Source organism: Rissa tridactyla, chromosome 9, assembly GCF_028500815.1.
Source record: "Rissa tridactyla isolate bRisTri1 chromosome 9, bRisTri1.patW.cur.20221130, whole genome shotgun sequence".
Taxonomy (NCBI): domain Eukaryota; kingdom Metazoa; phylum Chordata; class Aves; order Charadriiformes; family Laridae; genus Rissa; species Rissa tridactyla.
This window is the reverse complement of record NC_071474.1, coordinates 36,410,337-36,422,556: the sequence shown is the minus strand read 5'-3', so window position 1 is coordinate 36,422,556 and position 12,220 is coordinate 36,410,337. Positions and strand designations below refer to the sequence as shown.

At 43.2% G+C, this 12,220-nt stretch overlaps 1 protein-coding gene across 5 annotated transcripts in view; it reads left to right on the top strand.

The window, feature by feature from the left end:
- Positions 1–2,306: 2,306 nt before the first annotated feature.
- GAB3 (GRB2 associated binding protein 3) overlaps positions 2,307–12,220 on the top strand; it is a 70,613-nt gene continuing 60,699 nt past the window's right edge. Inside the window, exons 1-2 of one of the 5 annotated variants that reach the window (XM_054213901.1) lie at positions 2,321–2,668; positions 10,172–10,312. In XM_054213901.1, coding sequence (XP_054069876.1) covers positions 10,253–10,312 — 60 coding nt within the window. In that variant the 5' untranslated portion in view covers positions 2,321–2,668; positions 10,172–10,252. Of the gene's footprint in view, positions 2,669–10,171; positions 10,313–12,220 lie in introns of all 5 variants that reach the window. The other 4 variants (XM_054213902.1, XM_054213899.1, XM_054213905.1 and 1 more) reach the window with 4 other exon arrangements.

The following is a 12,220-nucleotide window of genomic DNA, read 5'->3' as shown; positions in this document are numbered from 1 at the left end:
CCAAGAAGGCACAGCAGCTTTCATAACAAACATGTTAACCCCCACATGCTCTGCTTAATTATGATTTCTGGCTTCCTGTATTTCCCCTGAGGCTACTGGCACCATAAGTAAACTGGCACAGATTTTATTTGTTCTGAATATGCTGAGCTTTAGTGTACAAGTAGTTCAGCAGGTGCTTCACAAGCAACTGAGCTGTTCCAGCAGTGAGGACAGGAGCCGTCTGATAGGGGAGTGACACATCTAGTGGGGAACAGAATCGATGTACCCCTCCCTGTCACCATGGCTACCACTCAGCAGGCGTTTTTTGGGGCAGAAGTGCCAATTTAAGCAAATGCTGATTTCTTATTACTGCCCTGCATCACCCCCTGTGTTGGTCAGGTACAAGTGTGTAGTAGGCCACAGCATTTACCAGATCAGGAAACTAGTCCTGATCCAGCTGGAAAATAATCTCTTTTTTTTGACTCATTCTTTTCCAAACAGTCAGTTTTATGATTCAATTCACCCTGTAGCCACACAATGTTCTGTGCCTGTGTAATGGAGGAGATGGTAGAAGGGCAGGGACAAGCTTAAAAGCTGGGAGGCTACTGGTGGTTTAAGCAGCTTTATCACTGAGCGCAAGCAAAGATGGAGCCGGAGCTCTCTTTAAGGCTGTGGTTTGGTGTTCAGTGTTTAGATTCATTTGGCCGTCCAGGTTCCTCGCCACCCTGTCCTGCCCCCTCCTTGTCTCCTCTGCTGCCCTGTTGCAAGTGGTTTTGCAGCTGTGCAAGGAACCTGATGCGGAACCCATCTGCCTGAAGAGTGATCCAGTAAAAAACGGGTATTGTTATCACACTGCAGGGATAACACATGACATATATCGCAATTCATTTTATATTGGCAGACTAATGTTTTAAAGCCTTCAGGTTTAAGGCTATCAAATCTGTCAGAGTGACACAGTCAAGTCACATGTGGAAGGAAAGTGTGACTTTCCTTCCCTAAATAAGTTCCATGGCTGGATGCATCTCTCCAAGTGTTCCAAAACCTTGTTCACAAACTTGCTATTAAACATGTGAAGTCGTTAAAACATCACTGTGGATAAAGGATATATGGAGCTGAGTGCAAGTGGTAGTAGAATGTCAGGTTGGGAATTAAAAAATATTGCAAGGCTGCATAAAAGTCACTCTCAAACAAAAACCTGTTCAGATAGCTCAGAGCACATTTGAAATAAAGTGCTTATAGTTTATCCATGGCGGTTTTCATTTATGGTGAGATTCTTTTAAGACCAGTGATAATGTAAAGCACTAGCAACAGGGATGCTAGGAATTTGTACAGATTATTTATATTGTTGGGTAGATGTACATAGGGCATATATTTATATATTATATGCCATTTATAGTACATATTATATTACATACAATAAATACATATTGCCACAACATTTTTGCTTAAAATCTTGAAAAAAACACGAAGCCTGGTTTCCGGTTTGTCAGATTCCAGCAGTGACACTGCAAGCCGTTGTCAGCCTGCCTTGCTGGAGAGCCCCAGCACAGCTGTGAAAAATTCTGTGAAAACATGGAACTCTCACCCAGGCCTGATACTGCCGAGCCCACCTTGCAGCCTCAGGCTCCATCGCCAGTGCTGTGCCTCAGCAGAGTCATGAGAGACTCCTCAGAAATTAGACTCGTAAAACCCAGTGAAGAAGCACCGCATCCACTTTAAGTCAAAGTTATGAGCAACTTCTTAAAAATGAACACAAGCTGCCCTGTCCTTGACAAGCCAGGAGTTTCCCATGCTGTAGAGAGGCACTAACTGCAAGGACATCAGCGATGTTATGCAGTCTGCGGTCATATCTTTCAGTTGTGACAGTGGAATGGCAACCTGTCTCCCTGAAGTCGCTTCTGAAAATGTCCATTTCTAAAAAACCTGCAATGATGCAACTAGAAAAAATCAAGTTTATTCGTAGTAAATTCATACAGGGGACAAAATGCCACCGAAAACCCTTTAAATCCACAGACTGGAGAAGTTTGGAAGCAGCAGACCGGGCAGACGGGGTGGTGGACGTTTCAGTGGGGACGGAGGACAGCAGATGTGCGGACTGGCACCGCATCCGGCCGTGCCTCCATCAGCCAGGCCAAAGCCCTTCTCCCGCCCCCGGGGCCAACCCCGCTGAACCCGCACTTCACCGGGGCCGCGGCAGCCCCGCCGAGGGGTGCTCGCCCCTCCGCCTCCCCTTCCCCGGGCCGCCGCATCCCCGGGGCGCCGGGCGGGGCCGGGCTCCCCCATCGCCCGCGGCGTGCTGCGGGGCCGGGCGCGGGAGCCGGCGGTGGCGGTGGGTGTCGCAGCCGCCGGCTGGGTGGCGGCGAGCCCCGGCCGCCCATCACGTGCTCGGTGTGTTGCATTGTGTTTGCGGCGGAGGGAGGGCTGGCCGTGTCAGTGATCAATGTCATGACTTCCTCCTCGGGCTGGAGCAGTATCAGAGCGCAGCTGAAGGAAGCTGATTGCTGCTGTGTTCAAATTGGCTGGGAACAATACACACACGCACACGGACACGGGGACAGGCGGACACTCGCAGCCCGCACCCTGGCTCCCGCGTCGCCGCTCCGCGCCGCGGGGGAAGATGAGCTCAGGGGACGTCGTTTGCACTGGATGGCTCATTAAATCACCCCCCGAGAAGAAACTCAAGAGATACGTAAGTGCAGAGGCTCTGCTGATATTTTTTTTTCTTCCTCCCCTTGCTAAACGTATTTCGGCATGTGCTCGGTGCCTTACTCTGCCTTTGCAATGTCTCGCCGGTTTCGGCTTCGCCTTGGACCAAAACAAAAAGATTTGCAAGTCCGTGCGTTTATGGAGTGTTTTAGTTTTCACCGATGTTCTTGTGCCCCTTGGAATTAACCTTTCCCGGCTTGTAAGATTATAATACTTCAGTTGTTATGCAACATATCTTAGGCTAAAAACCACATTTCGGTTTCAGTTAATGTTGCCGTAATTGTTGTAACAGAATTGTTGTAACAGAATTTCAGATGTCACTTTACCAGGGAAGGGCAAGAACCTCCTGAAGAAAGCTAATACTTTAAATTCTGAGGCTCTGCTTTGTTAAGATGCTCTGTAATTTCTATGACACTTGCTAAAGGCAACATCTGCAACAGTTTTATTTACCAATTAAATATGCCAGATGCAGTTGCTAGCGGAAAGCTTTACTTTGTGTCTGTGATAAAGAGGTGCTAGAAGATGCCATGCTGTAAAGTTCCTGATAGCTGAAAGGTGACGGGGGCTGGTGAGAAGCAGCGAGCACTGCCTGCATGGTGAGCTGCGACTGCATGATGTGTAAAGGGGGCCCCTTGTTTCGTTCTGTATCTGCCTGCCTGTTTTTCTGGGAAAAAAAAAAAAAAAAGAAAAAAAAAAGGGTGTGTGTTGCAAACATAGGAAACTGTATCATTGCAGGGCTGCGAGGAAGACATTCCGGGTAGAAATAAATGACCCTTAAAAAATTGCTTGGGACAGCATTAAAAATGTAAGCCCATCGTGGGCCATTTTGCATACTCATTTGTGATGGTTCTTCATCAGGCATGTTGTCACTGTTGTTACACTTTTGGAATCGGTAATACTCGTTTGAGTCATGCACTTCTAACCTAACTTACCCCAGAGCACTGCGCTGTACTAGAAGGATGCCACCATATGTGTCTGTCACACTCCCGAGCCATATACGTAGCTTACATCATTTGTCATATTCTCTTCTCTTTATCAGCATTTTTTCTGGACTGCTGATGTTAGCTTTTTCTAGTAATATGAGGAATAACTGTTTCATGAAGAATGTGGTAGCTATAACTTGGTTGTGTGTTTTTCTTTGCACTAAAAACTAGGAGAAAGGATAATTTACTGATGTTAGAATTTACTTTTAACTTATTCTAAGCTAGAGTTTCTTCCTTTAGATCACAGTATCACATTGAAATGGATTAATATTTGCTTTATTCGGTTAGCATTTTCCAATTCTAAAATAACCCCTATGATGTGTCTCAAGGGAGCTGCAAATAAAATGTGTATATCTAATTCTTGTTGTATTTTATAACGAGAGTACTAATAGCACTGTGTAGCAGGCACTAGACAATGTAAGAGCCACTGATTCACCCAGCTGGTATCATTAGTAACTCTGCCAGTGAAGCTATTTTTGATGACTCAATATTCATAAAAGGGCAAAGTAGAGAAAACAGAATGTGATAAAGCTGGGATTTGAAAGCCCCCATTATACAGTCAAGATAATAGTCACAACAGGGGCTCTGATCAGCTCACAAGACTAGTTGCAGTCTGCTCTGCTCAGATTTTGCACTACAAAACCTAGGGAAATTGGGTCTATGTTATTCTTCAGACACCAACCACTAGATTAGCCAGATCTCTGCAGATTAGACTTTGTTTTATGGTTAGGAGGATAAACTACTCCTTTGTCCATAGTAAAGCAGAAAGAAATCTGCTGCAAGTACAGCAAGGATTAATGTCCTTTCTCATATGGCTGGTTACATAGTGGATGCTACAAACCAAATGGAAATTGTCTCTTACCCACTGTAAACTATTTTTTCCCCACTTTTTATATGGTTTCACCAGCATGGCAGCTTGCGCATCTTGCACTGGGGTGGTAGATAGCTCGGGCTGAACCACAGTAACTGCTTAAAAACAACACAAGCTTTAAAACAATGACTGTTTAAACTGACTTCAGTAGGTGTCAAGTGTCAACCGCTTACAGGAGAATGGTGTTGGCTCTGGTTCTGAACTGACAACGTACATAAATCCCCAAGCTTTACACCACCCTTTGTGTTCAGCTGGCAAAACCCATGCTCTGAGCTGAAGCTTCCAATGCAGGCTGGCTCTGCTGCTCAGTGGGATCTGGTTCACTGGAGCGACTCAGTTGCTCTCACGGGCTTGTCTCCCCGTTTGCATTTTCCCGAGTTCAGCATCTGGCGTCTGTAAATCTGTCCTGAGGGTCTCTTGTTTTACACGCAGATAAATTCTTAATCCTCAATCTGCTACAATCACTAAGAAAATCCAATTAATTTCAGTGGAATCTGTAGTTAAGAGACCAGACAAAGTGATGAATTCAAATTGTGAGACTGGGAACTGCAGAGGGTCCCACCGAAGCCACTGGGAATATTTACAGTGTTTATAAAATTAAACAAATACATCTTTGCGAGATTAGAGCCTAAAGACCAAAATATACCTTCATTTACGCTTGTTCTCTGATGAAAGCAATTAGGTTTTCCATGCATAAACAAGTCAGAATTTGGCTCTAGGTAAGCAGAACATTATCTTCAAAATTTTGAAAAGCGAAAAGCAGGTGTTAAGAGTCTGTATTTTTCCTGTAATGTCTTACAAAGCTGATGCTCTTAGTAGCACTATTCTTAGAAGTGTCTTATCATTCCCTAACAAAGGCTGCTCTCTTACATGTGCAGGAAACGAACATGAGATTAATTACCCAAGTGTAACTTTCTGTAAAAACAGAGAGCTTAATGCTAAATGCAGAGAATTCATTAGAAAGCACAGGGAGCTTCACTTCAGCAGGCAAATACTCTTAATAGTGGTTTAACGGCGTGTACAGTGCTTTTCCCTCTGTCTGATACTTGACCCATGAATCCACCATGTCAGCCTACCTAAAGAGGCAGTTGTGCAAGGAGTCTCCCGGGAGAGCATTCCGTGTGAGTTGCAGTTCTTTGTCCCCTAAGTGTGACCTGAAAGCTGTGCTGCTCTCGTTCCCCGCCTTGGTTCCAGCTTTTCTCACTGGTGGGGGCTGTTTGGGCCTGAGGGGTGCTGGGGAACCCCCCAGAGCTCTGGGGGAGCGGGCTACGGGGTGGGGACAAGAGAGGAAGAAGCTGCTACCAAAAATTAGGAACTGGTGGTGGTGGAGGTGAAGTCCATCATACTCTAGGCTGAAAATAAAGTTTCAGACACAGCTTGACACTCAGCCCCACGGGAGGAAAACCTGTCCCCACTGGAAATTTTTGTTATTGGTATTAGTGGATCATGAGTACCAGCCTCAGTAGGAAATTAGACATCATGGGAGAATCTGCTTCAGGTTTGATAGGTTTCACTGTGCCTTATATTTAGTCCTGAATACATCCAAATGGGGATTTGGACCAGGCATTCCAAGCTGCAAGGGAGAAGACTGTTTATGTCTGTTAAATTTTTTTTAAAAAAATCAGAAGGCTCAGGATGGTGTTGATCACATACCCCAATTCTGTAATGTCAGCCTTGAACAGCCGGCTTCTGATACTTTTTATATGGAAATATATCTGCTCACTGACTGCTAATATTTGGTTTCTGTTTACTGGAGAGGAGAGAGAATGGTTTCATGCCCTAGAAAAGAAAGGAATTACTACAGCCAGTGCAAAAAGTCACTGTGAGGGGAAAAAAGACAAGAAAGAAGGCAGAGAGGACGTCTAATGAACTAAGAGACTAGCACTGCTGAAAAGACACATTGTTCTACGCACTGATAAGGAGAAGGAGTTTTTAACAGGCAGTTAATTTCCACCTATCCTCAGATCCCTGTCCTGTAGTTTGTCACACCTGTGGGGAGCAGCTAGCGGTGGCTAGCCAGCCTGCCCGCTGGATCCCGTGAATGCCACGCCAGTAATTACTTCGTGTTAAGTTTTGTGGTTTGCAATAGTAAAGGCCTATGTACAGATACTTGCTTGTTGTGAGTCAGTGCAGCTCCATTTAAGTCAATGCTGCACAGCTGTACCCCAGCTGAAGGCCTATTTTTAATCTTCAGTACTATACAAATTGATGAGGGAAGACCACTTGCTTAAAAAAAGGCAAGTTTCCCACTTTGCTTGAGTGACTGGATTCTTCAAACATCATTGAAAATCAAAATTCCTTGTCAGCATCTCTAGAACAAGAGTCCAAAATGGACTCCATGTTAGAAAAATTAGCCGTGCACTTCTTACTGCACATCTTCTCGGAGTGTGTGGCCTGGGAAGACAAATCGAGGTGTAAGTTAATGTACCAATTGCAGAAAGCTAGTAAAGCAGTGTCCATTCCAGCTGTCTCTGCATGAGGGGGAGACAGGCACAGTAGCAAGGAGCTGCAGACAGTTGGCTCTGGCTGTTGGGGGGATCTGCCAAAACTCGACCACAGCACCCCACTGCCAGGGTTTTACAAGGTAAAAGAAGCTAGACGACTTCTCCATTTTTAGCTGAAGTTTTGGTATTTATCAGGAGAACAAACGAGAAGTTACTGGCCACTAAGAAGGAAAAGTAAAGTAGAATTATGGAAGAATTTACTCAAGTAATAGGAACAAGAGTCCCCCAGCACTGCTATGGGTGGGTGGGATGCAGAGCAGCTTCTTTCTGATCTAGCAATGGCCTGGTGTCAGCAGAGGACACTGCCACCCTCCCCTAAAAGAAATCCCCAAGTGCTGTGTGGCATCAAGTACTACTTCTGCTGGTTTGGGATTTGGGGGATGTTTATGAAAAAACAACTATCAAAGAGAAATCTGAACTTAATTTTTGTCCATAAACCTTTTTATTCCCAAATGCTTCCTACAAAGTCTCACCTCTTGAGCTCTGTCCCCTCTGAACAGAGAGTTACAGCTACCTTTCATACCCTGCTGGAATCAGCATCCCGAAGTCTTTGTTGAAATAACTGAGTTTAACCAATCTGTACAGGTTTTGTAACTGTAGTTCATAGGCCGGGTGGGAATAGGAGTTCCATGTGATGGAGAAAGTTGACAGAGCCTTTTAGCTGGTTCTAGTTGTAAGTTTTGTACTTATGCTTTTCCTGCTGTTACTTCACTTTAAAACCCAGTGTATATTCTATCTGGTTTGTATATTAAGGAATAACTCAATTTTGAGAAAACGAAGCCTTTCATATAGAAGCTACTGTGCGGCCAACTACGTGTTCCCTTCTCTGTGAAATCCTGAACAAATTGATCTCACTGGTAAAATAACAGCAGAAAATTTATTTTAGGGAGGAGTTTCCATCATTATCATTAAACGTTTGTAATTAGCTAAGTGCAAATCAGACCATTTTCCACCACTTAATTTTGTTTTGGTAGATTAAGTGAGATGTTTATTCTAGACCCTTTTCTTCCATTTTAACCATGTTTTGGTAGTTTAAATGCAATGTTTAATGAGATAGGCTGACTTCTAAGAAAAAAATAATTTCTAAAATATACTGCTGTTCTTGGCAACCTGTGTATCAGAATGTTAAGCAGAATAATTTCCCTTGGACTATTTGTTTGGGTGGAGCCGTAATAGCCCTGAAGCCCCAGTTTAATCTTTGACTACATGTTTTCAGTGCGCAGGAATGTCCAGCTATTGGTTTCTATTCAAAACAGAAACCCACAAGTTATCAGGTCTTTGCATTCAAAAATAGAGACTTAAAAAAACCCAAACGTGCTAGTTTGAAGTAGAGAAGGAAATGTTAAATTGAGTGGTAATTAAACTAGTGATGCAATCAAACATGTCTTAGAGGAAAAATCATTACAAGTAGTACTTTGGTGAACTCTTTGTTGTAGCATGAAAACTATAATATGGATAAACACTTCTACCAATAATGCATTAAAAAGCTATGAATGTGTATTATGACAATTTGATAGGTTTTCAGGGAAAGGAACAAGTTTAGTCCTATAATGTTACTCAGTAGAGAAACAGTTGTTTTATTTGCTTTCTTGTCCTTTTCATTTGATTTGGAAATTAATTAGTAATGTGATAAGACAAGGAAAAAATGCTATCTTTGAAATGAAATTTGCATGTCAAAACATTACAGCCAGCCAGATAAAATAGATTTTCCTCTCTCTCATTTAATTGTTGAATAAAATACAATATTTCAACTTTTTTTTTTCTGCTTTACAATATCCTTGACTTGTTTCAGTTTGTGTTGCATCAGAAAAAAAAAAAAACCCAGCAACAAACATATAGCCATGCAAAACTCAGTTTTGAAATCTTGTTTGCAAACTTGGTATTTGCTAAAAATAAACCAAAACTGATGTCTAGTCTTCATGGCAGAAAAATACTCCCTTTCTGAGGCTAACTCATTAACAGCTTTGTAATTGTTAGAATGAGACAACTGTTCTTCGAGATTTTGTTATTCTCTTCCCTTCTGATGCCAGAAACCCCACCTGACCCCTGCAGGCAAAACCGCTTTGTAGTTTTCCACAAAAGCCTTGAACCGCACATTTCAGTTATTCAGTATCCTTTCCCATAGAGCATTTTACATAAAGGCAGTAAATTGTCATTATCGGTATGAATTTAAAATTCCTTAAATGAAGGTGTTAATTTAAATGGAACTTAGATTGTCATCTGGAAGTTTTTGACTCATTTTTGACAATGCTTTTTAAAAGACAGTAGTTTCTGTGAGCCCTGTTAGTGACAAATATTATTCACCCTGTGACTCCCATGTCTCAGGGACCGTGGGTTATGTATCCATATTTCTGTTGGATAGAATAATGGCCATAACAGGACCCTTTCTAAATTTGCAATGGTTGTAATCTCTCAGCAGAGTGCATAGTTTGTGAACAATCTGTTTTTACATATCAGACTTGCAAACTGTTTGTAGAAGTTCAAGGATTTTACAGTTGTGAAGCCATTTTTTCAAGCTGACATGAACTGGTCGTGCCAAGGAGAAACCAATAGTTCAGAACAAGCTTGAACTATGTTTTACTTGCAGACTTTACAAACTGTGCAGTGCAGCCACTAAGTTTACAGAAGAATTGAGTTTATAAGTGCTGGGAAAGCTGAGCATGTATGCCTGCTGTAAAGCTGCACTTCCAAAACCCATTGCCGATTCCACAGAAAAGCCACCGGCATACAGAGGTGGCCGCGTGCTGATAAAATCGCTATGAGATGAGGAAAAAAGCATCTGAAGAGATGCCAGCTGAGTTTACAGTAGCAATGAAGAAACAGTTTCATGAGAAGTCATACGCTGCTTCATGAAGTGCTCGCTGCTATTCCAGCTACCACATCTGTATTGTTTACTAATATTTATAGTGGAAGCTTTGCAAGCTTAAGAAGTTTTATTTTTAAGAAGTTCAACATTTTTAACCCATCCTAAGAAAATGATTGAGTTTTCACTGAGGCCTTAGGTTTAAAAATAAGAAGCACTTGAGTAACTCCTTTTTTGAGCTACTTAGTCGCGTTGCTCCCACTGAAATAGGATTTGCAAAATATTTTCCCTGGGTACTCCTCTGACTCCAGGGCTGTTTTTACAGGTCTTCACCGGCTAACTTGCCTTGTAAAACAGTGGGATTTGGACTGTCAGCTAAAAATGGGACTGGTACTCCAACTTCACTATGTGCTTTTTAAGATGTTCCTTTCTGACAGGTAACTCTGAGTGTCACACCACTCTTGAGGTATGGATTATAAAATAAAATAATGGTGAACTAGTTTTGAAAAGTGAGAGAAAACCACCAGATAAATCCCATGATTATTTCAGTATCCTCCCCAAACTCCCGCTTTCGTCTGTGCTGAGCCTGAGAAATATTCAGGCTGAAACATCATTAAGACAAACAAACAGAAAGGTTAGGGGACAGTCGGGTTGGCACAGGGAGAACAGGCTTCGTGACGGTGACACTGCTTTGGTTCCCCTGTGCATCCCTTCGCATTGGGTTTGCAGACTGGAAACCTAATAATTCTGGCTTGTAAAGGGAAAAATAGAAGCATTTACTGAAGTGTTACTAGACTCCAAGTCTTTAACAGTTTTCTTATGAAAAATATGTTCTTTTTTTTTCTTTTCATTTTTTCAAATTCACAACTGAAAGTACTGTTGCTATGTTACTGTAATGGTGTGTAGGCTGCTAAATAAATAGAGGGAGTTTAGTCCATGCCAGAAATAGAAAGCCAGGTCAGAGGTGACATTTGGGACATGTTGAGAAAAAAGAATATATAATTATTTCTTTCCTTCCTATCATTCTCTTCAGTCCCATTAACCCCAGACTACTTAGAAGGAACTTACAACAGAATTTCTAGGCATGTGAGAGTACTAAAAATTGACACCTCTGGAGTTCTACTAAGTTTTTTGGCTTTGTTTTTTGCAAGATAAAATTTGCAAGGGAAACTGGTAGAACCATGGCACCTCACACACGTGTGAATTAAATAGCTACTTTGAGGTATCAAAGGGCACGGGGAACTGTTGAAAATTCACTCTGCAAAGGTGTGCTCAGAAGGGAAAATCTGACAGAGGGAACGAGCTTTGAGAAAATGTGCCCCCGTGAAGCCAGAAACAGGAAATTTGAGTCCATTGTCCTTTTTGGGATAGTTTGGCAGGTTACCAAGGACCAGATATACAAAAACATGCTTAGGCTTTTATGCGAGTAGCCCTAGGTACCTGCTTGCACCCTCAGCTGCCTTAACATCTCTGTAAACCTGGCTTGAGACTGTGCTTGAGTGCTTCATTTGTACAGGAGGGTCATTTTTATCCCTCCTCTGCTGCCTGCGTGTGCTCTTCACATACAGACCTTAGCACAACGAACGCTCATTTAAGCTCCAATGGCTGATTCAGTAAATGGTGGGAACTGCAAGCCACTAACGTGAGAACTAGAGCCCAGTCCTCCCTCCATCTGTGTCAGCTGGAGCAGAAGCAACCCTTATCCTACGAATGAGCACAGCAGTCTCGTAACTTGCAGACAGACGCCTCTGACTTTATTTCCAAAATGTTATTGCAGATGTTGAATGCTCTGGGCTGTGTTCTCCTAGGCACAAAGCTCCTCAGCCCCCTCCCAGCCCCTTGCGGGTGTCACTGTGAGTGTGCACAGCACCCTGATGCTCCATCCTGCCTTGCCCTTGGCCCCGCTGCTCTTGTGTGAGCATCGGGAGCAGAGCAGCTGTGAGCCATCAGACCTTCCCCTAGTAGGAGGTGTAACACAGAAACACAGACCAAGCTCGCTCATGTATGAGTTAATTTAGCAGATTTGTAATTAATCATAGAATAGTTTGGGTTGGAAGGGACCTTAAAGAACATCTCGTTCCAACCCCCCTGCCCTGGGCAGGGACACCTCCCACTAGACCAGGCTGCTCAAAGCCCCATCCAGCCTGGCCTTGAACACCTCCAGGGATGGGGCAGCCACAGCTTCTCTGGGCAACCTGGGCCAGTGCCTTACCACCCTCACAGTAAAGAATTTCATCCTAATATCTAATCTAAATCTCCCCTCTTTCAGTTTAAAACTGTTATCCCTCGTCCTATCGCTCCACTCCCTGATAAAGAGTCCCTCCCCATCTTTCCTGTAGGCCCTCTGTAAGTACTGGAAGGGGATATAAGGTCA